This window comes from Haematobia irritans, chromosome 3 (assembly GCF_050003625.1).
Source record: "Haematobia irritans isolate KBUSLIRL chromosome 3, ASM5000362v1, whole genome shotgun sequence".
In the NCBI taxonomy this organism is placed as follows: Eukaryota; Metazoa; Arthropoda; class Insecta; order Diptera; family Muscidae; genus Haematobia; species Haematobia irritans.
Genome location: NC_134399.1, coordinates 159,494,425 through 159,522,169, shown reverse-complemented (window position 1 = coordinate 159,522,169; position 27,745 = coordinate 159,494,425). Strand labels below are relative to the sequence as shown.

Genomic DNA, 27,745 nt, shown 5'->3' with positions numbered 1-27,745 from the left:
AATTCATGAATTTTTGCCATCGTTCTCAATGACTTGTGGCACGGTGCGTTGTCTTGGTGGAACAACACTTTTTTCTTCTTCATATGGGGCCGTTTTGCCGCGATTTCGACCTTCAAACGCTCCAATGACGCCATATAATAGTAACTGTTGATGGTTTGTCCCTTCTCAAGATAATCGATAAAAATTATTGCATGCGCATCCCAAAAAACAGAGGCCATTACTTTGCCAGCGGACTTTTGAGTCTTTCCACGCTTCGGAGACGGTTCACTGGTCGCTGTCCACTCAGCCGACTGTCGATTGGACTCAGGAGTGTAGTGATGGAGCCATGTTTCATCCATTGTCACATATCCATCCATTGTCAAACACCGCTCAGAATCATCAACACGTTGTTGTTTTTGGTCAAATGTGAGCTCGCGCGGCACAGAGCTTCCGCATATCCAAATGTTGACGAATGATATGAGCAACACGTTCCTTTGATATCTTTAAGGCCTCTGCTATCTCGATCAACTACATTTTACGGTCATTCAAAATCATTTTGTGGATTTGTTTGATGTTTTCGTCGGTAACCACCTCTTTCGGGCCGCCACTGCGTTCACCGTCCTCCGTGCTCATTTCACCACGCTTGAATTTTGCATACCAATCAATTATTGTTGATTTCCCTGGGGCAGAGTCAGGAAACTCATTATCAAGGCAAGTTTTTGCTTCCACCGTATTTTTCCCCTCCAGAAATCAGTATTTTATCAAAACACGAAATTCCATTTTTTCCATTTTTTGTCACAATAACAAAAGTTGCTTCACAAAAGACGCTCTATCTCACAAACTTATTGACTTACAGACGTCAAATTTTGATACGAATCATTTGAAGGTTGGTACTATATAAAAATAATATGCATTTAATACTAGCGACGCCATCTATGTGTCAGACCGGGGACTTATCAGCCAACCTGTTAAGCTGATCCCCAGATTTGACCTCCGGAGCCTCTTGGAGGAGCAAATTTCGTTCGATTCGGTTAAAATTTTGTACATTATATTAGTATATGGTTTCTAACAACCAAGCAAAAATTGGTCCATAATTATATATAGCGCCCATATAAACCGATCCCCCGATTCGGCTTTCGGAGCCTCTTGGAGTAGCAAATTTTATCCGATCCGGTTGAAATATTCTATGTTGCGTAAGTATATGGCCACTAACAATCAAACAAAAATTTATCCATATCGGTCCATAATTATATATAGCCCCCATATAAGCTGATCGCCAGATTTGACCTCCGGAGCCTTTTGGAGGAGCACAATTCGTTCGATTCGGTTAAAATTTTGTACGTTATATAAGTATATGGTCTCTAACAACCATACACAAATTTATCCATATCGGTCCATCATTATATATAGCCCCCATATAAACTGATCCCCAGATTTGACCTCCAAAGCCTCTTGGAGGAGCAAATTTCGTCCGATTCGGTTAAAATTTTGTACGTGATATTAGTATATGGTCTCTAAAAACCACGCAAAAATTACTCCAAATCGGATCCCATATAAACCAACCCCCAGATTTGACTTCCGGAGCCTCTTGGAGGAGCACATTTCGTCCAATTCGGTTAAAATTGTGTACGTTATATAAGTATATGGTCTCTAACAACCGTGCAAAAACTAGTTCATATCGGTCTATAATTATATATAGCCCCATATAAACCGATCCCCTGATTTAACCTCGGGAGACTCTTGGAAGGCAAAATTTCTTAGAGGCGCAAATTTCATCCGATTCGTCTGATAACGGTTAGCTGATAAGTCCCCGGCCTGACACATAGATGGCGTCGCTAGTATTAAATGCATATTATTTTTATATAGTACAAACCTTCAAATGATTCGTGTCAAAATTTGACGTCTGTAAGTCAATTAGTTTGTGATATAGAGCGTCTTTTGAAGCAACGTTTGTTATTGTGAAAAAAATGGAAAAAAAAGGAATTTCGTGTTTTGATAAAATACTGTTTTCTGAAGGGAAAAAATACGGTGGAAGCAAAAACTTGGCTTGATAATGAGTTTCCAGACTCTGCCCCAGGGAAATCAACAATAATTGATTGGTATGCAAAATTCAAGCGTGGTGAAATGAGCACGGAGGACGGTGAACGCAGTGGACGCCCGAAAGAGGTGGTTACCGACGAAAACATCAAACAAATCCACAAAATGATTTTGAATGACCGTAAAATGTAGTTGATCGAGATAGCAGAGGCCTTAAAGATATCAAAGGAACGTGTTGCTCATATCATTCATCAATATTTGGATATGCGGAAGCTCTGTGCCGCGCGAGCTCACATTTGACCAAAAACAACAACGCGTTGATGATTCTGAGCGGTGTTTGACAATGGATGGATATGTGACAATGGATGAAACATGGCTCCATCACTACACTCCTGAATCCAATCGACAGTCTGCTAAGTGGACAGCGACCGGTGAACCGTCTCCGAAGCGTGGAAAGACTCAAAAGTCCGCTGGCAAAGTTATGGCCTCTGTTTTTTGGGATGCGCATGGAATAATTTTTATCGATTATCTTGAGAAGGGAAAAACTATCAACAGTGACTTTTATATGGCATTATTGGAGCGTTTGAAGGTCGAAATCGCAGCAAAACGGTCCCATATGAAGAAGAAAAAAGTGTTGTTCCACCAAGACAACGCACCGTGCCACAAGTCATTGAGAACGATGGCAAAAATTCATGAATTGGGCTTCGAATTGCTTCCCCACCCATCGTATTCTCCAGATCTGGCGTCTTTTTCTTGTTCTCAGACCTCAAAAGGATGTTTGCAGGGAAAAAATTTGGCTGCAATGAAGACGTGATCGCCGAAACTGAGGCCTATTTTGAGGCAAAACCGAAGGAGTACTACCAAAATGGTATCAAAGGATTGGAAGGTCGTTATAATCGTTGTATCGCTCTTGAATTTTGACAAAAAATGTGTTTTTCTTTGTTAGACCGGGGACTTATCAGCCAACCTGTTATATAGTAGACATAAAAAAGGTATATATAGATAACTCTACAAAAAATTACGAACCGAGTGAGTAATTAGAGATTCAGAATTCAAATATGGGGGTCACTTTATATGGGGCTATATACAATTATGAACCGATACGCATCAATTTTGTGTGGGATTGGTTTATCTGAGGGCTACATATATAACTATAGACCGATATGGACCTGGATTGGCATGGTTGTTAGCAGCCATATACTCGCACAATGTACCAAATTTCAACCGAATCGGATGAATTTTGCTCGAGGAGGTTCCGGAGGACAAATCTGGGGATCGGTTTATGTGGGGGCTATATATAAGTATGGACCGATATAAACTAATTGTTGCATGGTTGTTAGGGACTGTATACTTACACTAAATACAAAATTTGAATGAAATTTGCTCCTGCAAGAGGATCCAAAACCAAATCTGGGGGTCGGTTTATATGGGGGCTATATGTAAGAGTGGTCCAATATGGCCCATTTGCAATACCATCCGACCTACATTAATAACAACTACTTTTGCCAAGATTCTAGTCGATAGCTTGTTTCGTTCGGAAGTAAGCGTGATTTCATCAGACGGACGGACGGACATGCTCAGAGCGACTCAGAATTTCACCACGACCCAGAATATATATACTGTATGGGGTCACCTCAGTAATGCTGGTGACATTTCTGAGGGTTTCAAAGCTTCTCTAAGTGGTTTCACTGCAATGTGGAACGCCGTTCGGACTCGGCTATAAAAATGAGGTCCCTTGTCATTGAGCTTAACATGGAATCGGGCAGCACTCAGTGATAAGAGAGAAGTTCACCAATGTGGTATCACAATGGACTGAATAGTCTAAGTGAGCCTGATACATCGGGCTGCCACCTAACCTAACCTATGGGGTCTTAGAGAAATATTTCGATGTGTTACAAACGGAATGACAAAGTTAATATAACCCCATCCTATGGTGGAGGGTATAAAAAGTGAAATCATTGGCTAGGAATCAATACCAAAATACTTAAAGGAAGGACCAAATCTTTGGATCTCTAGTAAACTGTTTTTTTGAGTGCGGAAATATTTTAGGACCAAAAATAGGTGTAGCGAATATTGTCGATATTGGTCCATGTTTTGGTATGGCCTACATATAGGACTCTCATAATTTCATACAAATCGATTTTTATTGAATGAAATGATATATGCTCATTTGGAGATATTATAATTGTTTGCAACTTTAAATTACTGTGTCATATGCGCATAGTTCTTTTTTCTTTGTTCTGGTCAATATTTGCATTTACCAAATAAAGCAATTTGATGATTTCTTTTTCTTGAAATGAAAACAAATGTCAGTGGCGAATTGTCCATGTTTAGCACACACGAAAAAAAACACAATCGCATTTACAAATAAAAAAGAAAAAAAAAACAGTGAAAAGAAAACTTTTTGACAGCTTATCCGCTGTCAATTTGACAGCTGCTGCAGATGTCTTAATTGTGACCATGGGTCTTTGAATTGTTTGTTTCACTGGTTCTTTGTTTGTTGTCAAACATGCACACACACACACACACGTACGCAGGCAAACAAATGCATTCGTGCAGAAGACTACCATCTTTGAAACGGTCTGGTCTTTTGCGTCTGAATGTGATGATTGTCACAAGAGAAGGGAGATACAATTTTGTTTACTCGGTTGTCTCTGAAAGTTTGATGACATTAGCATTTGTTGGATATTTCTGGTAGCCCAAAATAAGAGGTAGGTGTCAATGGCATTGCTGCTGAGCCATCACCAACCATAAGCAAAAGCATTGATGGTTGCCAAATACAAAAAAAAAAAAAAACAAAAATCGCAAAAGATGTTTTGGTATGTCCTTCAAGTGATCTTAGCAACGTACAGGAGCGTAGATCATAAAACAGAGTGAGGGGCTTACTCTGCATCACCGGATTTAGACACTTATATGTAAACCTAAAACTTTCTATACCATGGCAACTTTAAACACTTATATATTTTCAGGTAAGGATCCTTCCCTCTTTCCCACGACCAGAGATGGTCTATATGAAACTTTTTTAGGTTTGCGACTGTCGCAAAGTCGTAAACGTCACATACACGTCGTAAATGTAGAAAAAGTAACAAAAGTCGCAAACTCAAAATACTTTAGTCGCGTCAGCTAGGCAGCGAATTCGATGATATGCAAGACGATTGTATGTGCGAAAAAGTTTCAATTCTTAGGAATGTTCACAATTTTCGGTTTCAGTCCCCACATTTTCCCTATTGGCTTTTGCACGAGTACAGGGTAACCGTGGATTTTCTCGTCCTTACTTAGCTTTAAGTTCAGTCTCCTGTCCAATATAAGCCCAAGGTATTTTGCACACTCACCAACGGGAGTTTCGATACCACCTAAGAAAATAGGCTTGACCGTGGGAAAACTTTCACAAATTTCTGCAGAAACTCACAGCGAATGCTGTCAAACTAAATTAAAAAATGTTCAGGATTTCTTCTATTCAAAATTAGGTTCTTTACAGTAGGTTTACGACTTTTGCGACATACGTATTATACCGTCGCAAATGTATGTCGCAAAAGTCACAGTTTGTGACAGGCCAACCCTGCCCACGACACTGATCCAGGCATTTTCTCCATCTAATATTGCCTATTTGAAATTATAAATTCTATATGATTTCGAAAATTCTTTGTTTCTTAAGAGTTTCACATATCTCTTGCCTCCGTTTCCAATTCTGCCTTTTTATACCCAAAAAAATACTTTTCTACGGAACGAAATTTTAGACAAACGAAATTTCTCTTTGTTAAAAAGTATTTTATTTAAAAGCAAATAATCTCGATTTTATTAAAAACAATTCATTTATTTATTGCAACGATTGCCCCCAGTTATCAAAAGAAAAAATTTTTTTTTTATTTTCTATTTTTATACCCTCCACCATAGGATGGGCGCAGTCACTTTTTTCCAAAAAAAAATCGTCATAATCGTCACTTCCATTTTAAAAATCGTCAAAAAATCTGCAATGTTAATAATATTAAAACCATTGTCTAACCTTGCGTTTAGACTTATATACACTTATATACATTTCCGTTAAATATCTTGAATTAACTGAATTTATTATGAATTATGGTGAATTGTTAATGTATCTATGAAGTTTAAACTTATCGAAATTACCAATTACTTAAACTATTGTGAATGAACACTCATAGACAACATATATGTATGTAGGTTTCTTGTTAAGATTAACAACATACAATGATTCTATTCTTTTTGATAACCCAAACGGTGAGCATTCTCTAACTCCCTAATAAAACCAAAATCCTCATTTGTAACCCTCGACTTTGTGTCTTTTTTTTTCTTACCTCTTGGTTTTCTGTGTATGTGATGTCATAATTTCTCATGCTCTGAGAAATTATGACCACTGATTGACGTCCATTTCTCCTAGTGTAAAGGGAAACATCCACCTGCTGTCCCATAAACCTATAATACAGTCCACAACAACCACACTCGGAATTGGTGTCCACTCTGTACTCTGCCCACTATCATCGTCGCTAATTCCCCCCTTAACCTATCATTTTAAACATGGTCCACTCGAGGAGAGGATACTCAAATGAACGGAGAGCATCATCAAACACTAACAAAGAGGATAGAAGGTAAATGATAATTAGAACAAAACCTTCCACATTAGTCGAATTGAGACGTCGATCGCAAAGCATTTAATCGGAAACGTGTATCGTGTAAAAAAAAGTGTGAGAAAAAAAGGTAATTTCGTGTATTATAAAAATGTCGTGGTTAATTTCGCTGACCGTTAGTTAAAATTAGTTTGTGTTAAAAAACTATAAAAAAATTCCTAAAATTTTGCTCTAAAACTACAAAAAACTGCTTTAAGACTGTAAAAAGTATAAAAATTTTGCTAAAACTATAAAAATTATGGTAAACCTGCTAAAACTACATAAAATTCGCTGTAAACCTATGAAAAATTTGCTAAAACTACATAAAATTCGCTGTAAATCTATAAAAAAATGTGCTAAAACTACATAAAACTTCTATAGAACTATACAATTTTCCAAAATACTACATAAAACTACATAAAATCTGCGCTATAACTACTGGGAAATTTTTTAAGAAACCGCGAAAAAGGTTGCTTAAAACGCCATAAAACCTCACCATAAGATAATAATAAATTAAGTTATTTATACATGCATTAAAATCCGTAGTTACAATGTTTTAAAATCTCTACAAATTCTACCATTACACACTCAAGGAAATTTATCGTTAAAACAGGTTCTAAAACTCAATTTGGTTCTTAAGCCTATATCACAGGTCGTTTGCATAATATTGTAAATATCAAAAGTGCCAATACAAAAAAAAACGAGAAAACCATATAATAGTTTGTCTAAAAAAGGCTTCCAAAATTTCTAAAATCTGAAATTGTACATAATTCCCATTTTTGGAAACCATAAAATCACAATATTGCCTTGTAAAAATCTGGAATTCTCCATAAAAAATACACATATTGTGTTTGGTAAATATAAAACAAGAATTTTTTCCTATATTACCGTTAAAATTGGCAACAACAAAATATTTTGCAAAATTATTTTCTGTATACCAAAAAAATATTTTTTCATTTATCTTACTCCCATTTCGAAATCACCGTTATAAAACTTGGGAATATACAAAGTACATATAACAACAATTTTGCCATATCTCATATTCTTTCTTGGCCTTAATTTTCGTTGCTCTATGTGTCACGTCTTCATTTATCTTCAAATTTCCATTCCGTTCTCACCTTAATTTTTTTTTCATACTTGTTACATCTAAAGTTTGTCACAATAAAGAGAGTGACATTTAAAAGTAGAAAAAGGAGAGAGTGTGGATGCAAGTGAAAGTGAAAAAGTTATGACAACGAAAGATGTAAAATAAAACGAAAATTGTGGAAATAAAAATAGTCAAATGGTAATGCAAAAACAAAAATATATAAAAAAGCAAAATTTTGGCAAATTTCAAGAATTTTTCATCAAAGTGTTCTAGTGATTACCAAACACACGATTTCAAATTTTCATTTCGTGTATAATTGTCTAAATTTATAAAGATTATTAAATTCTATAAAGCTGCTGCGGTAAAAAAAAAAAAGACAATCGGTATTTCGGGTCGGATTAATAAAATGGTCTAAACAACTAGTAATATGGAAGGTAAAACTTGTTCATAATATATGCTAACAAATGTAGATAACATTTACTAGTAACTAACCCACACCTAATTGCTTTCTTTGAACCACTGTGCACGAGATAAAGAGAGCAAGCCGCTCTCACTCACGCAATAACAACAAAACTCAACTCAAGAAAACTCTTATACTGTCACAGTGTTTCGCAGCAACAATTGTAAAACAAAGAATTTAGACACGCACAGTGTCTTCTAACTACGTTAAAAAAAAAATATTGGCAATTACAAATTCTAAGGAATACCATATAGACACGCACAGTGTCTACCAGCTGCGTTATTTAAAATATAATATAAAATTCAGTGGAGAAATATGTAAAATTCGAATATAACTAACTACGATTATTGAGGATTTACAATTTAAATTCTACGAAAAAGGAATTTAGACACGTACAGTGTCCCCATTACGATTTTTTTAAAAAACAAATAACAGTTAAATTTTTTTAAAAATAAAAGGAAAGCTAGACACGCACAGTGTCTCCTAATTACGTTATTTAAAACATTTACGAAAAAAATCTGGAAGAAAATATCAGGAAAAAATTATTTTTACACAAACCGAAATAAATAACTGTTCATCCCGAAAACAAAGGTATTCAAAGTAAATTACGTGAAAGTAATAATTGGATAAAAAACTGGATGAATAGCTTGCGCCTGAACTTACACCCATAAAAAATATCAATTAAATACTAAATCAAAGTTCAAATTGAAACAACATAATTATTCCATAAATTTAACACTAATATATTACTAACAATATCACTTACACTATTTGAACATTTTATTTCTATATCCATTATTAAAAAAAAATCCCTAACGTGGATATATTAGTGAAAGACCAAACTGTGTGTTGATTTGTAAAATCATTTTGCACTGGTCTTTAAAATTTTTGGCTGATCCCTAACGCGGATTTATTTAATTGTGGAATCATATGTGTTTATGTAACAAATTTCTGGCTGATCCCGTAAGCCTAGTACTAAGTTCAAAGGTTTTAAATTTTCACACGAAATAGTATATGCGCATATTATTTCCCAGTAAACGTTAAAGACCCTATGTTTGGTACCCGATTCAAAGTGATATTCTGACTTCGCAAACGAACTTAATACTAGGAATAAAGTGGATAATTTTCTCTTTTTCTGTGGAATTTAATTCAATTTAATTCTGGTGCGAAAACTACCGTACTTGTGAGAAAAGGAAAGTTCTCTGACGTCAACCAAAGCGTTGCTTGGAAATTATCTACAATTTTCCCAGTGACAATTAGTTTAATTACATACCGCTTTCTTATTTTTTCGAATAATTCAACAAAAGGAAGAAATTAATTGCCCACGGCATGTGGTTCAAACAAATATAGCTTCCAAACTCTAAAATTCGGGCTTAAAATTTGCCTCTGAGTTATATGCTGATAACTGGTATATAACAATTACTGTTTTCAAACAAAAGGGATTTTTTTGGGTTTTCATTTAACTTTACTGCTATATATTTCTACTGGTATAGCACCAAATATTTCCAATCCCCTTTACATTCGAAATTTACATCTAATTTACATATAATCAAAACTACACATTTCTATCAACAACTATTCTTTTAGCTAAAGAATAGCAAACTTACACTCGTTGTGAATGGTCTAAGCGGCAATAACTCTCGTAATTGTCATCTGATACACTTGGTGAATTTCTGACTTTTTTTAATGGTTATAAATAACTAGAAACTATTTTAATTCTATACGTTATTCCTTTCATTTGGGAATTTCTCGCAAATCTATTAAAATATTTTGCTACTCACAATTGTTAAACTTAATTCGATAAATTACAACGTATAACTACTATACGATTTTCTCATCCGCTTTTCCACTAACTTTTTTATTTCGAACGAACGATCAATCGTCATTGGCGCGTTTTTCACGGTGAAAATCACAGTCACTGTTGTTGAATCTATTCGTGATTTTTTGTTTCAATATGTCTAATCCAACAGACTCTCACAATCCTCAAAGCACTCTCAAACAGTCTCCCATGTACGAAAAATTCGCATTCATTTGCAATCAACTCACAGACTTTTGCTCAGATTTTGAGAGTTCTGAAATTGGGGATCAAACAAATACTATTCTAGAGGTCAAGTTGGAAGATTTAGGAGACCGATGGCAAAAGGTTCAAGTTGAATATGAAACCTTGATGATATCTCCTGAATCAAATGTCTCTAATGAAGTGAAACAAAATGCGAAATTAAATTTTAGTATTTGCTCAGAATCCTATTACGAAACTCGAGCCCGAATTCTAGACATCCTGCGAATGTCGGTGAATACAGCACCACGTAGGACAACTCGATTATCCTCTTTTTCTGATAGACTCTCAGAACCGCAACCCCTTAACAACTCTGAAGTGTGCATAAAGGTTCCTCCATGCGACACAGAGGTATTTAAGGGAAGTTATGAAGATTGGCCATCCTTTCGTGACATGTTCACGGCCGTATATATCAATCACCCAAAATTGACACCAGCTCAGAAACTTTATCATTTGCGAAATAAAACTAAAGGAAGCGCAGGTGCCATAGTAAAAAGATACGCTTTGTGCGATGAAAATTTCAACTTGGCATGGACTGCGTTGAAAACGCGTTACGAAAACAAGCGAGTTTTGGTAGATAACCAACTGAAAATATTGTTTAATATTCCCGTAGCAACAACGGAAAACAGTGAATCACTTCAAAGAATTCATTCGACTGTAAAAGACTGCCTCAGTACATTAAGTTCCTTGCAAGTTAAAGTTGAAACTTGGGATCCGGTACTGATATACCTAGTTTCTACAAAACTTCCTAATGAAACGATTTCTCAATGGGAGCAGTCTCTCAAATCTCACCGTGAACTACCGAGTTGGTCCCAAATGGATGAGTTCTTAGTCAACCGATTCGAGGTTGTAGAAAGAATATCCAATTTTAGAAATTCACAAGTTCAAAGTTTTCAATTACCAAAAACTTCTACCGAAAGTAGTAACAAAATACACGCATACGCATCTCAAGAGAATTTAAATCATTCCTGCCCATTGTGCAGCTTGGATCACAACATTCGCATCTGTCCCGATTTTCGTAAATTTTCTCCCCAAGAGCGTGTTGATTTTGTTTTTAAGAAGAAACTATGCAACAACTGCCTGTCTCCGTCGCATTCAAAATTGAAATGTAAAAGTAGACACGTTTGTCTCTCATGTAAAAAGCGACATCATTCGCTTCTACATTTAAATCCCAATCAAACCGATAAGAATGATTCTCAAAATGCCATATCTGGTGGTGATGAAATGAAACGAAACAATTCCAAATATCAACCCGAGCGAAACGATTCTATATATCAAACCGATCCATCTGTTCCTTCTACTTCTAAAGAAAGTTGCACTCGAGTTGAGGCAAATTTCTCGCAAAATACCGATACTGTTTTACTTAGAACGGCATTAGTCCATATTGAGCACAAAAACGAACTTTACACTGTGAGAGCATTAATTGATCCAGGCTCCCAAAGAACGTTTTTGTCTGAAAAAATTCGCAATTTGTTACAAATCCCATATCGTAAGTCGCGTTTCGAAATCGGTGGAATTGGAGGGATGACACAGTTTTCTGACAAGGAGTGCGATATTGTTCTCTTCGCTCAAAAACATAAGGTTCGTTTTTCTGTTAGCGCTATTGTCCTATCAAAGGTTACGAGAAGATTACCTGCTATCTCCTTCGATAAGCCTAATTGTCCCGACCTATTCAAACTCGATTTAGCAGATCCCAATTTCAATGTCTCATCCAATATTGATCTTATACTTGGAAATGACTCTGAGCGCTTCATCAATCTGGATGGTATTAGGAAAAATGTTTGCGGGTTTGCTTCGGCATATAACACCATCTTCGGATGGGTTCTCAGTGGCCCAATACCAACTGAAACCATCGAGGCTTTTACTACCAAAGTAGTCTCATGCGAATCTGATGTACTCTCTGATATACTTCGAAAATTCTGGGAAATTGAAGAAGTCCCTTCGGTTCCCGAAATTTCGGATGCTGATAAGTTTTGCGAGGAACTTTATGCCAAAACAACAACTCGTGACATTGATGGTCGATACGTTGTAAGGCTCCCGTTTAAGAAAGAGTTTCCCGAAACAATTTCTCTGGGTTCGTCGAGATTCATTTCTCTTGGACAATACGCTCGGATGGAACGAAATTTATCTAAAGATCCCCAGCTTCAAGACCAATACAATTCTGTATTGCATGAATATTTATCGCTTGACCACATGGAAGAAACTTCCTCTCGGGAAATATGTTCCCAAGGTAAATTTTTTTCTTTTTACCTCCCGCATCACGCTGTAGTACGTCCTGAGCATAAGTCCACAAAAGTTAGAATTGTATTCAATGCTTCCCGGAAATCCAAATCGGGCTTATCCCTTAATGATGTGCTCTACACAGGTCCCACGCTCCAAAACGATTTGATTTCTACTATTCTCAATTGGAGAAAGTACAAATATGTCTACTGTGGAGACATTCAAAAAATGTATCGACAAATAAAGATACATCCCGATGATAGAGCGTACCAAAGGATTTTATTCCAAAAAGATCCCAAAGGCCCAATTCAAGATTACCAGCTTAAAACGGTAACATTTGGTATTAACTGTGCGCCTTTTCTCGCGATACGCACTTTACTACAACTCGCTCATGACACTGAGAGACAATTTCCTCAAGTTTCTAATATCTTAAAACGGGAGATTTATGTTGATGATATTCTGTGGGGTGGTTTCTCAATAGAAGAAACAATTGAACTTCGAAAAATGCTCGTCAAGGTTCTCAATTCTGCAGGCTTTCCCCTAAAGAAAATAAGTGCAAATGATTCCGAATTGCTTACTGGGATTCCTTCGGAAGATTTATATGATCTTAATTTATTGCGTCTGTCTGAGGCTAGCTCAACGAAAACCCTCGGAATAAAATGGAATGCTTTAAGTGACAAATTCTCTTACACTACTATATCTTGCGAACCTCAAAATTCTGGCACAAAGCGTCAAGTGCTTTCTCTTGTTGCTCAACTCTTTGACCCTGCGGGATGGATAACTCCTGTGATTATCAAGGCCAAAATGCTCATGCAACAACTCTGGCTGGAAACCTCGGGCTGGGATGATGAAATATCTTCAGATTCCCTTCGTGCCTGGAATGAATTGTTGTACGATTTGTCTCAAATTAGCATTATTGAAATACCACGATGGATCCAATTTATGCCTACGGACAAGGTTCAAATACATGGGTTTTGTGATGCTTCAAAAGGAGCTTACTGTGCATGCGTCTATTTAAGATTTCAAACCTCTACCTCCACTGTCTTCTCGAATCTATTCATTGCGAAAAGTAAAGTTGCTCCTCTCAAACCCGTTTCATTGCCCAGACTGGAATTAAATGGTGCATTATTATTATCCAGTCTCGTAAAATATGTTACACAAACATTTGACAGTAACATAACTTCTATAACTCTTTGGTCAGATGCGTCCATAGTTCTGGGATGGTTATCTAAACCCCCATACACTTGGGAAACATACGTAGCCAATCGCACGTCCCAGATACATGAACTCGTCCCAAATGCAAAATGGAAATACGTATCTACCCACGAAAACCCGGCCGACCTTGGTACTCGTGGTTCAAGGCCACGTGAACTCATTTCAAATTCACTTTGGTGGAATGGACCATCATGGTTAACCAATCCAGAATCCACATGGCCAACTCGAAATCCAATAATTCCCGAATTAGCACCTAAAATAGTAACAGCTCATCAATCAATTGCCCAACAAAATGATGTTGTATCTCGGTTTTCGTCATATTCAAGAGCTCTACGTGTTATTTCGTACGTATTCCGATTTTACCGGCATTCTCACCCCCAGCATAAAACCGATCAAGTTGTTCAGTCTATTGATTTGTCCCAAGCGGAGATTCAATTTGCAAAAACTCGTTTAATATCTCTAGCTCAACAACAATATTACCACACTGAATATGAAGCATTGTGTAACTCTAAAACACTTTCTCCCAAAAGCAGTTTATCAACTCTAAATCCATTCTTAGATTCCCAAAACATAATCAGAGCGAATGGTCGGTTGATTAACTCGTCTTTGCCATATAAGGAACGTTATCCCATAATACTTCCTGGCAATTCTCATTTTTGTCGCATTTACTTATTACACTTACACACATTTTTGGCTCATGGAGAATGCAATCAGATGTGCAGATTTGTTCAGACTGAATATTACATTTCTCGATTAAAACCCCGTGTAAAAGCAGTGATTCACAGGTGTAAAACTTGCTTAATTTATAAGCATAAACACAGTTCTCAGATTATGGCTCCATTACCACCGGACCGTTGCAACTTTTCCCCACCATTTCACGTTACTGGAATTGATTTTGCAGGGCCATTTGAGCTCAAAAGTTCGTCTCTAAGAAAGTCCCCATTAATTAAAGGCTATGTATGTGTTTTTGTGTGCTTTAGCACCAAAGCCATACACCTAGAAGTATGTTCCGACTTGTCGTCAGCAGCCTTCGAGGCTGCATTTGCTCGATTTGTGGGGAGGCGAGGGCTCCCTTGCAGGATATTCTCGGACAACGGTCGCAATTTTGTGGGAGCCAGTAGAACTCTGCTGCGAGAATTCGCACACTTTCTTAAAACAGCCTCTAGCAACATATCTCAAAAATACGCAATACAGGGCTTCGAGTGGAAATTTATACCACCCCATGCACCTCATATGGGCGGCTTATGGGAAGCAGCCGTAAAAAGCTTCAAAACCCATTTTAAGAAACTCGCCGGCGCTCACCGGTTTACATTCGAGCAGTTTGCAACTCTTCTAGCACGAATAGAAGGAGTTTTGAATTCCCGTCCCATTTCAGCAATGACCGAAGATCCATCCGATCTCACCGCCTTAACTCCAGGCCATTTTTTGAGAGGATCTCCCTTACTAGCATTCCCTGAACCAATGTCTTCGAAGTTGTCTCTTATCAATAAATGGACAAAACTAAAAGCTCTCCACCATCAGTTTTCGATTCGATGGAGGGAAGACTATCTAAAAGCAATGCACAAACGTTACAAGTGGAAGTCACCCTTGCCTGATTTAAATATAAACGACTTAGTAGTTGTTATTGATGATTTACTCCCCCCTTACGAATGGCTTTTGGGCCGTATCGTAAAAACTTATTCTGGTTCGGACAGTAAAGTTCGAGTAGCTGATGTACGTACTGAAAATGGAACTATAACAAGACCCATAGCGAAGCTATGCTATTTGCCCTTCTCAAATACTACCGATGACACTCACACAAATAATAACTAACTCCAAATGCCATGAACATACTACTCATTACACTAACATTTGCACAAGCTAACAACATCTCATACTTTCAGATCGTCAATATCTAGCAACCGGAGGTCTCCAAACTTTTACAAGTGCAAACTGTGTAACAAATTCCACTCATTGAAAGTGTGCCCGAAGTTCTTGAAGATGACTCCCAAACAACGCAATATTTTGGTACTGCGAGAAGTTTACTGCGTAAATTGCCTTGCCAGAAGCCACCGTTTTCGTGATTGTCGGTCAGAAAATATGTGTAGAAAATGTGGAAGACCGCACAACACCCTTTTGCATCCAAATTATCAACAACGAAAATCTAAATCAGCAACCAACAACACCAATGAGCAGCGAAGCAACAACGCCATCACATCCAGAACCAACACCAATGGGTCACAGGAAACCTCACCAAACCAAAAGATTCTTTCTGAGGCTATTCGTGCCTTAGCATCGGTTTTATGTTCCTCGTCGGAATAAGTTCGAGGTGGCAGCATGTCTAACCTTGCGTTTAGACTTATATACACTTATATACATTTCCGTTAAATATCTTGAATTAACTGAATTTATTATGAATTATGGTGAATTGTTAATGTATCTATGAAGTTTAAACTTATCGAAATTACCAATTACTTAAACTATTGTGAATGAACACTCATAGACAACATATATGTATGTAGGTTTCTTGTTAAGATTAACAACATACAATGATTCTATTCTTTTTGATAACCCAAACGGTGAGCATTCTCTAACTCCCTAATAAAACCAAAATCCTCATTTGTAACCCTCGACTTTGTGTCTTTTTTTTTCTTACCTCTTGGTTTTCTGTGTATGTGATGTCATAATTTCTCATGCTCTGAGAAATTATGACCACTGATTGACGTCCATTTCTCCTAGTGTAAAGGGAAACATCCACCTGCTGTCCCATAAACCTATAATACAGTCCACAACAACCACACTCGGAATTGGTGTCCACTCTGTACTCTGCCCACTATCATCGTCGCTAATTCCCCCCTTAACCTATCATTTTAAACAACCATAAACATTTTTTGTAACAAAAATATTTATTTCACATAAAGAACAGAAAATTAACACAACTAAAGGGTGATACGGTCAAAATTTGGTCAAGGGAAAACGCGTGTAAACCAGTGAAATCGTTTATTTAAAAAATCAAATTAAATTTCTTTTTCAAGTTCAATTAGTATAAAATTCAGGAAAAATATTCAGTTAGGCTTTCGCTTTTCCAAATCCGAATTGCCGGGCCTCACGCTTGACACCTGCCATCAGATTTTGTACAGCCACCTTGTCCACCTTCTTCGCCGCAGAAAGCCAGTTTGCCTTGAACTGCTGCTCGTCCTTAGCAGTTTTTTGGTCTTCTTTAGGTTCCGCTTGACAATAGCCCAGTATTTCTCAATTGGGCAGAGCTCTGGCGTGTTGGGAGGGTTCTTGTCCTTGGGAACCACCTTCACGTTGTTGGCGGCGTACCACTCCATGGCCTTTTTACCGTAATGGCAAGATGCCAAATCCGGCCAAAACAGTGCGGAACAACCGTGTTTCTTCAGGAAAGGCAGCAGACGTTTATTCAAACACTCTTTCACGTAAATTTCTTGGTTGACAGTCCCGGAAGCTATGAAAATGCTGCTTTTGCCACAGGTACAGATGGCTTGCCAAACCAGATATTTCTTTGCGAACTTTGAAAGTTTTATGTGCTTGAAAATATCTGCTACCTTTCCCCTTCCTTTTGCCGTATAAAACTCCTGTCCAGGAAGCTGTTTGTAGTCGGCTTTGACGTAGGTTTCGTCGTCCATTACCACGCAGTCAAACTTCGTCAGCATCGTCGTGTACATCCTCCGTGATCGCGCTTTGGCCGTCGTATTTTGTTTATCATCGCGATTTGGAGTCACTACCTTCTTGTAAGTCGATAGTCCGGCTCGTTTTTTGGCTCGATGCACGGTTGTAGACGATACACCCAGCTTATGTGCGGCATCTCGGAGAGAGAGGTTAGGGTTTCGCTTGAAACTACCGGCAACTCTCTTTGTCGTCTCAGCGGCTTCCGGTTTTCGATTTCCCCCCGATCCAGACTTCCTGGCTGTTGACAAACGTTCCCCAAACACTTTAATTACATTTGTAACGGTTGATTTGGCAACTTTTAGCGATTTTGCCAGCTTTGCGTGCGAGTAGCTCGGATTTTCGCGATGCGCGAGCAAAATTTTGATACGCTGCTCTTCTTGCTTGGACGGCATTTTGACAACTGAAGAGTGAATTCCAAAATCAAAATAGGAGCAACATTCTACACACACACTCCTTCAAAATGAGGGGTGTTCAGGTTTTTTAGATGCAAAATTGAAAGAAATACGTCAAGTTTATATTGACCAAATTTTGACCGTATCACCCTTTAATTAGCGCACAAAAGCTCATATCGGTTCGTAATTATTTCTTCCTTTTATGTACCGGTCAAGAACTGAATATATGCGTATTTAATCGACCTTTCTTTTGTCTAATATATATTACGCATGGACTAACTTACAATTTAGAAGATGATGTTAAGAAGTTTTAAGATGTCTTGCCATCGGCCGCAACCCAAGCAATTTTATTGTGGATGACCGTCTTTAGTAGAAGGTTCTACGCAATCCATGGTGGAGGGTACATAAGATTCGGCCTGGCCGAACTTTAGGCCGTATATACTTGTTCTAAACAAAAAAAGAAAACTTCGTTTGCCTACAATTTTGATCCCCAGAACAGAAAACTCTTCTTTCTGTGTAAGGCTTTCGAATGATTCACTCCTTCGATATTTTGAAAGCTACCAAATTTATGCATTAAATTAAGTGAATTGCATTCAAATTTAAAACTAATAAAAGGAAATACGAAATATTTTGTATGCCAATTGCGTTGATGACATTTGGTAAGTGTTTGTGATTGGCATAAACCTTTTTTGGGTGTGAGAAATTATTTTGGATATGTCATTAAATTTGGATGACAGCTCCAACTGATAACTAACCAAATAAATTACATTTTATTGACAGAACATATATGTATATATATGTTAGGTATCAGCAATCAAATGGTCTATAATCAAATTAACAGAAGATAATGGGGAGACTGACACACTAGTCCGAGGGTTGGCTTTTATATTTCGGGATTATTGGTTTTCAAAACATTCCCCATTAAGATCTATACAAGTTTGTATGAGTTTGAACGAATTCTCATTGGTCCAAATGACAGGTTTTAGAAAAGCTAAAAATTTTAATCTAGAGATCTATAGTGGAAACCAAACCCATTATTGATTATTATAATAAAAACTCGAACAACATATACATGCACAGGCGGACAGCCAGACGGACGGACGGACACCAAGCGCTAGATCGATTCAGTAGGTGATTCTGAGTCGATCGGTATATATTTCTGAGTCGATCGGTATATATTTAATAAAATTAATATTTCTGGTAGGCACATTTTTTGGCCGATCAAAGTTTAGGGTATAAAAATGGTTTAGCGTATAAAAATATAAAATTTCATTAGGCTGCAAAGAAGCATTTAGTTGCCACTGTTCGTAGAATTCTACCAAAAATGGTAAATTTTTTACTGTTTTGTAGAATGGTAGAATTCTTGATGTTTTCGTGGAGTTTGCAAATAATTCCTCTCCAACTAAAAGGTACTTTTATGTTATAGAGTTACTTGTATAGACAATTTTGCCAGATTTTTATTTCTATAAAAAATTTGGTCTAAATTTTATTTCTATAGAAAATTTTGTCAAAATTGTATTTCTATAGAAAATTTTGTCAGAATTTTATTTCTATAAAAAATTTTGTCAAAATTTTATTTCTATAGAAAATTTTTATTTCTATAGAAAAATTTTGTCAAAATTTTATTTCTATAGAAAATTTTGTCAAACATTTATTTTTATAGAAAATTTTGTCAAAATTTTATTTCTATAGAAAGTTTTGTCAAAATTTTATTCTATGGAACATTTTGTCAAAATTGTATTTCTACAGAAAATTTTGTCAGAATTTTATTTCTATAAAAAATTTTGTCATAATTTTATTTCTATAGAAAATTTTGTCAAAATTTTATTTCTATAGAAAATTTTGTCAAAATTTTATTTCTATAGAAAAATTTTGTCAAAATTTTATTTCTATAGAAAATTTTGTCTAAATTTTATTTTTATAGAAAATTTTGTCAAAATTTTATTTCTATAGAAAGTTTTGTCAAAATTTTATTTCTATGGAACATTTTGTCAAAATTCTATTTCTATGGAAAAATTTTGTCAAAATTTTATTTCTATAGAAAATTTTGTCAAAATTGTATTCCTATAGAAAATTTTGTCAGAATTTTATTTCTATAGAAAATTTTGTCAAAATTTTATTTCTATACAAAAATTTTGTCAAAATTTTATTTCTATAGAAAAATTTTGTCAAAATTTTATTTCTATAGACAATTTTCTCAAAATTTTCTTTCTATGGAAAATTTTGTCAAAATTGTATTTCTATAAAAAATTTTGTCAAAGTTAGTTTTCTATAGAAAGTTTTGTCATAATTTTATTTCTATAGAAAATTTTGCCAGAATTTTATTTCTATAGAAAATTTTGTCAAAATTTTATTTCTATAGAAAAATTTCGTCAAAATTTTATATCTATGGAAAATTTTGTCAAAATTTTATTTCTATAGAAAATTTTCTCAAAATTTTTTTCTATAGAAAGTTTTGTCAAAATTTTTTTTTCTATGGAAAATTTTGTCAAAATTTTATTTCTATAGAAAAGGTTGTCAAAATTTTATTTCTATACAAAATTTGGTCAAAATTTTATTTCTGTAAAAAATTTTGTCAAAATTTTATTTCTATAGAAAATTTTGTTAAAATTTTATTTCCATAGGAATTTGTGTCAAATTTTTATTTCTATGGAACATTTTGTCAAAATTGTATTTCTATAGAAAATTTTGTCAAAAATTTAATTCTATAAAAAATTTTGTCAAAATTTTATTTCTATAGAAAAATTTTGTCAAAATTTTATTTCTATAAAAAAAAAGGTTGTCAAAGTTTTATTTCTACAGAAAATTTTCTCCAAAATTTTTTTTTATAGAAAGTTTTGCCAAAATTTTTTTCTATGGAAAATTTTGTCAAAATTTTATTTCTATAGAAAATGTTGTCAAAATGTTATTTCTATACAAAATTTAGTAAAAATTTTATTTCTATAGAAGATTTAGTCAAAATTGTATTTCTATAAAAAATTATGTCAAAATTTTATTTCTATAGAAAATTTTGTCAAAATTTTATTTCTATGGAACATTTTGTCAAAATTGTATTTCTATAGAATATTTTGTCAAAATTGTATTTCTATATAATATTTTGTCAGATATTTGTTTCTATAGAAAATTTTATTAACATTTTATTTCTATAGAAAATTTTATTAACATTTTATTTCTATAGAAAATTTTGTCAAAATTTTATTTCTATAGAAAGTTTTTTCAAAATTGTATTTCTATAGAAAATTTTGTCAGAATTTTATTTTTATAAAAAAATTTGTCTGAATTTTATTTCTATAAAAAATTTTGTAAAAATTTTTTTTCTATAGAAAATGTCAAAATTTTATATCTATAGAAAATTTTGTCAGAATTTTATTTCTATAAAAAATTTTGTCAAAATTTTATTTCTATAGAAGATTTTATTAACATTTTATTTCTATAGAAAATTTTGTCAAAATTTGATTTCTATAGAAAATTTTGTCAAAATTTTATTTCTATAGAAAATTTTAATAACATTTTATTTCTATAGAAAGTTTTGTCGAAATTGAAGAAAAAGATGATCACAAGGCCTAATCCAAATATGACAATAATACAAAAAATAAGGTAAATTCGACGTAAAAATGAGTAGAGTTACATGAAAAAAAAGTTGTTTGCCTAAAGTAAACTTGGCTTTAATAATTCCGAAAAATCCGTCAAAATAAATGAAATTATCTTTAAATTCGCTGACATTTTGTTTCGATAGCGAGGTTGAATTTTAAGTGTTGGTTAATGCGCTTATAAAGGGCTTTTTATAATGCATAACGGAAACAGACAGAAATACTAATGAAATAAGATTTGTTTTCTAGTATCTAGTACTAAGAACAAATTTTTAAAAGTGAATTGCGTCTTAAATTTATCCGTAGTATAATTCTTCACTGGCTCGGAATCACCCATAACCAAGTAATATCAAAATCTTTGGGACTTGGTAAACTTTCTTTTCAATGGATGAATTAAGGAATACGCCTTCTTTTAAATAACTGTTGTAGATGACGAGTTATGTACCGGGCGGTCGTTTTCTATCCCTTGCATGACCTGTGGGGTGCAATTTGACCCAGATAGTTACTGGTCCTAAAGGCTAGAAATTAATTAAATTTATTTGATTTAAATTCTTTGCAAAATTTTATAGATATAACAGTTGCTGATAGAAATTATCATTGATTCGGTCAGTCCATCATCGAGTTTGAAAACAACACGTTTACTTCAATTATCCAACACCTGTTCGAATTGTACACTCTAGTAGATGATACATTTTTGTATTTTCATCCAAAGACAACAACGCAAATTCTCATCGGCCTATTTATTCTTGTATATTTTGTTATGTCTAGAATTTGCCATTTAGATACTGACGACCATATTCACTTTGGCCTATTCTTCCACTAATGGACCACTGAGGCATCTTAAATGACCATTTATTATAGATAGATGTGCGTCAAGGATGACCTAAAAACTTTTGGCCACAATTTAAGAGCATCGTCTTGGCCGAATTATGATGTCTGAACGAAACATGTCTAAAAGCCCTTATCGGCAAATAGATAATGGGGACATTATTATGTCTAAATTGGTGACACATTTGGATCTAGGATTATTGAGATGTTGGTGGCCAATGTGTTTGAAATTCGATAGTTGTCTTTTGTCAAAAAACAATCTCTTCAACCACTTTATGCATTCCTTGATATGACCACTATTATGTTAGACATTTTCTTTAGTAAAATGGGGGTGAAAATATATAGTTTTAAATTTAGAAAATCTACTTCATTTTTATATGAATCATATGTACATTAGTTGTATGAAATTGTGAAATTTAATTTTCTACATAAGGAAAACAATTATCTTAACATTATTAAATGTGGCTCATAGTCTATATTTGCACTGTTTAAGATTTTAAGTTTAAGATTTTTTCTCTATGAAATTTCATATTTCATTGTAGATAAACGAGATTTCTTTGACTAAGTGATTTATAAAATTTGCATAGTGCAGTGGTAGATCTTTCAACTTCAAATTTTATTACTTAGGATCCGCTCGAAACCGATAATTCTGGGGAAGTTAAATTTTGTCAAAATTTTATTTCTATACAAAATTTGGTCAATATTTTATTTCTATAGAAAATTTTCCCAAAATTTTATTTCTATAGAAAATTTTTTTCAATGGAGTTTTTCTATGGAATATTTTGTCAAAATTTTATTTCTTTACATACTCTTGTCAAACTCTTATTTCTATAGAAAATTATGTTAAAATTTTTTTCAAACGATAATTTTGTCAAAATTTTATTTCTATAGAAAATTTTGTCAAAATATTATATTTATAGAAAATTTTGTTAAAATGTTATTTCTATAGAAAGTTTTGACGAAATGTTGTTTCTATAGAGAATTTTGTCAACATTTTATATCTGTTGCAAAATTTGGTCAAAATTTTATTTTTATAGAAAATTGTGTCAAAATTTTATTTCTATAGCAAATTTTGTCAAAATTTTATTTCTATAGAACATTGCGTCAAAATTTTATTTCTATAGAAAATTTTTTTCTATGGAGTTTTTCTATGGAATATTTTGTCAAAATTTTATTTCTTTACATAGTCTTGTCAAACTCTTATTTCCATAAAAAATTATGTTAAAATTTTTTTCAAACGATAATTTTGTCAAAATTTTATTTCTATAGAAAATTTTGTCAAAATATTATTTTTATAGAAAATTTTCGCAAAATTTTATTTTACAGAAAATTTTGTCAAAATGTTATTTCTATAGAAAGTTTTGACGAAATGTTGTTTCTATAGAGAATTTTGTCAACATTTTATATCTGTTGCAAAATTTGGCCAAAATTTTATTTTTATAGAATATTGTGTCAAAATTTTATTTCTATAGCAAATTTTGTCAAAATTTTATTTCTAAAGAACATTGGGTCAAAATTTTATTTCTATAGAAAATTTGGTCAAAATTTTATTTCTATAGAAAATTTGTCAAAACTTTATTTCTACAGAAAATTTTGTCAAAATGTTATTTCTATAGAAAGTTTTGACGAAATGTTGTTTCTATAGAGAATTTTGTCAACATTTTATATCTGTTGCGAAATTTGGTCAAAATTTTATTCTATAGAAAATTTTGTCAAAAATTTATTTTTATAGAAAATTTTGTCAAAATTTTATTTCTATAGAAAAGTTTGCCAAAATTTTATTTCTATAGAAAATTTTGTCAAAATTTTATTTCTATAGAAAAGTTTGTCAAAATTTTATTTCGATAGAAAATTTTGTCAAAATTTTATTTCTATAGAAAAGTTTGTCAAAATTTTATTTCTATAGAAAATTTTGTCAAAATTTTATTTCTATAGAAAATTTTATCAAAATTTTATTTCTATAGTAAAAATTTTATTTCTATAGAAAATTATGTTAAATTTTATTCCTATAGAAAATGTTGTCACTTTTTTTCTATAGAACTTTTGTCAAACTTTTATTTCTATAGAAAATTTTGTCAATTTTATTTCTATAGAAAATTTTATAAAAATTTTATTCCTATAGAAAATTTTGTCAAAATTTTATTTCTATAAAAAAATTTGTAAAAATCTTATTTTTAGAGGAAATTTTGTATATTTTATTCTGTAGAAAATTGTGCCAAAAATTTATTTCTAAAGAAAATTTTGTCAAAAATTTATTTCTATAGAAAATGTTGTCAAAATTTTATTTCTGTTGCAAAATTTGGTCAAAATTGTATTTCTATAGAAAATTTTTTCAAAATTTTATTTTTATAGCAAGTTTTGACAAAATGTTTTTTCTATAGAGAATTTTGTCAAAATTTTATATTTGTTGAAAAATTTGGTCAAAATTTTATTTCTATAGAAAATTGTGTCAACATTTTATTTATTTATTTATTTATTTATTTAAGTCTATGGATATACAAAAATCCTTACAGACTAGCTCGTAAACTAAAAGTAGTAAGATTCTAGTACTTCATTAAATTTTTTCAAAGACATTGATAAGTCTAAATTAAGTTTAGCATTTACAGCATTATATTCAAAAAGCGAACGCGTAATGGGCTCATTTCTGGAATAGTTTGTAGTATGAGTAGGGATATAAAAAGTTTCCTCATATCTAAGAATATGAATAGGTACCTTAAATTTTATAAGACTTAAAAGAAAAGAAGAATCTATTAAACCAGACACTAGCTTAAATATAAATAAAACAGAACAACGAGACCGATTATTGACCAATGTATCTAGATGAATAAGTTTGCACCGAGATTCATATGAAGGTAAAGGTGATTGAAAATTAAGAGAAGCAAGACAAGCCTTCAAAAATTTCTTTTGAATTCTTTCAATGCGGTTAACATGAACCGAATAGAAAGGATTCCAAACCATGGAAGCATATTCAAGCCTAGACCGAACAAAAGAAATATATAGCAATTTCAGTGTGTACGGATTTGTGAAATCTTTAGCATTTCTCATAACGAAAGCTAAGAGAGAATATGACTTAGGAACAATGTAATCAATGTGCAAGTTAAACGTGAACTTCGAATCAAAAACCACTCCCAAGTCCAAAGTACTTTCAACTCTGCGTAATAAAATGTTATTAATACTATACTCTGATTCAATGGTCAATAGACGCCTAGAAAAACGAATGTACGAGCATTTTCTAATATTCAGTTTCAAGCGATTCATTTCACACCAACTATATAGGCGATTAATATCGTCCTGAAGTTGAGATATGTGATTACTGCAATTAATGGCCGAAAAAACCTTCAAATCGTCCGCATACAAAAGAACATTTCCAAAACGAAAACAAGAACTGATATCATCAATGAATAAAACAAAAAGAAGTGGGCCCAAAACACTACCCTGGGGAACACCAGAGGGAGCATAATAAGGCTTAGAATGAAAATTCCCAATAGAAACATAACAACTTCTGTTCTTAAGGTATGAATCAAACCAATTAAGAATGCTTGAATGTAACCCCATCTTAAACAATTTTAGCAAAATAATGGAATGAGACACTCGGTCAAAAGCCTTAGAAAGATCGAAATAGATGGTGTCAACTTGCCACCCCTTTTCGAATTTTGAAATACAATAATTTGTAAAACTCAAAAGATTGGTTACAGTTGAACGTTTTTTAATAAAACCATGCTGCGTTTCCGATAAAAAAGGAACAACAGTCGCAAAAAAATATTTGTAAACAATATGTTCAAACAATTTTGAAACATTTGAGAGTTTAGAAATCGGTCTATAATTGCTAATATCGCTCTTCGAGCCAGATTTTTGAATTGGAGTAATGGACGAGTATTTCCAGCAATCTAAAAATTTACCTAATTTAAGTGACAAGTTAAAAATGTAAGCCAATGGCTGACAAACAGACATACTACATTTCTTTAGCAGTAGGCTACAAAGGCCATCATTATCGGGCTTAGTATTCTCAGAAAGATCAGACAAACCAGATATTACATCGCTCTCACATATAGCTAAATGACCCCAATCGATAATATGGTTTACACTATTTAAAACACTCTCATCAATTCCATCATTAATACACTGAAAATTGGAGAAAAAATAGTCAGCAAACAAATCTACTTGGTCTTTGGGAGTCACAGCTCTCTTATCACCAAGAAACATTACAGAAGGGTAATCACTAGAACTTTTCTTAGAATTAATATAATTCCAAAAAGACTTAGGATTATCACATATTCTTCTTTCAAAGCTAAGCACATACTGCTTATAAAGAAATTTATTTAGATGAGAAAATTCTCTTGAAAAATGTTCATACATTCGTTTGTTTTCGGCAGAATTATTATTCCTATACATTTTATGATATTTATTTCTTTTGTTTTTTAATTTCTTTAAACCTTGTGTATACCAAGGTAGTTTGTATACCTTGGGCCTTAAGCGTGGAATATTCGCAAAACAAATACTATTTATATGCTGAACGAAAATATTAAAGCAATCTTGAAGAGATTTACCATAAAATAAATCAATCCAACTAATACGAGAAATGAGCTCATTAAGTAAATCGAAATTACAGTGATTAAAATCCAACTTATCAGTAACATCATTAGCTTTAGGAAAATAATAAAATTCTAATTTAATGCTTAATGTCACATGATGCAATCCTGGAGAACTTATTGGATATGAGTATTTATCAATTAAAAAATTCAAATTTTTAGAAATAAAAATAAGATCTAAAAACCTATTCAAATCATTTGCATATGAATTAATTTGAACTAAATCCAAACCCGAAAGCGCATCAATAAAATTGATTTCATATTCTTTGTTGACATTATTTGCATACAAGTAGTTACAAAAATTGCTATTCGACCAAATTAAATTATTTAAATTAAAATCGCCTAGAATAATACATGCATCAACATCATTTTGCGGACATAATTCAATAATATTTTGTACATGGGCATTGTAAAGATCAACCTTACTATTGGGTGGAATATATGATGCAAATATGAACAAGAAACCAGCACTACCAGTAATCCGAACACACAGTTGGTCCAAGAGTGAGTCACTATTGGGCAGTTGTACTAACATAGGCTTTAAATTTCTGTTAACAGCTATTAATACACCTCCCCCACGGGAAAGTCCAATTTTAAAAGAATCACGATCTTTTCGAAAGACATTATATATATCCGTATTAAAAAAATTCGCCATCATAGAAGTCTCCATTTAGCCAGGTCTCAACAAACACAAAAACGTCGAAATCCATCTGAGAAGTTTGCATAAATACACTAGATGATTTTGTTCTCATACCGAACAAATTTTGATAATAAAAAGAAATTGAACGATGAGCGCTAGTATCATTTACGTTAGCTCTTGGTTCTGAGGGCCTTTTAGAAAATTATGAAATGGACGCACTTTCACATTAGACGGCCAAACAGCTGGTTTAAATAAATCTTTATAAAATTCTTGGGAGACACCCAACTTGAAGTTAATACTTTTCATAAGCTGTAAATTTGCATCTCTCTTTACCAGTTTATAGCACAACAAATCATTT

At 33.4% G+C, this 27,745-nt stretch overlaps 2 protein-coding genes across 2 annotated transcripts in view; both read left to right on the top strand.

The window, feature by feature from the left end:
* The window catches only part of LOC142228544 (tRNA dimethylallyltransferase), a 591,910-nt gene that overhangs the window by 184,302 nt on the left and 379,863 nt on the right, over positions 1-27,745 (top strand). The gene's annotated exons all lie outside the window — the stretch shown is intronic.
* LOC142228545 (uncharacterized) lies at positions 6,454-16,288 on the top strand. The gene is made up of 2 exons (XM_075299001.1): positions 6,454-6,620; positions 15,560-16,288. Exons 1-2 carry the CDS (start codon positions 6,550-6,552, stop codon positions 15,975-15,977), a joined length of 489 nt encoding a protein of 162 aa, XP_075155116.1. The 5' UTR covers positions 6,454-6,549; the 3' UTR covers positions 15,978-16,288.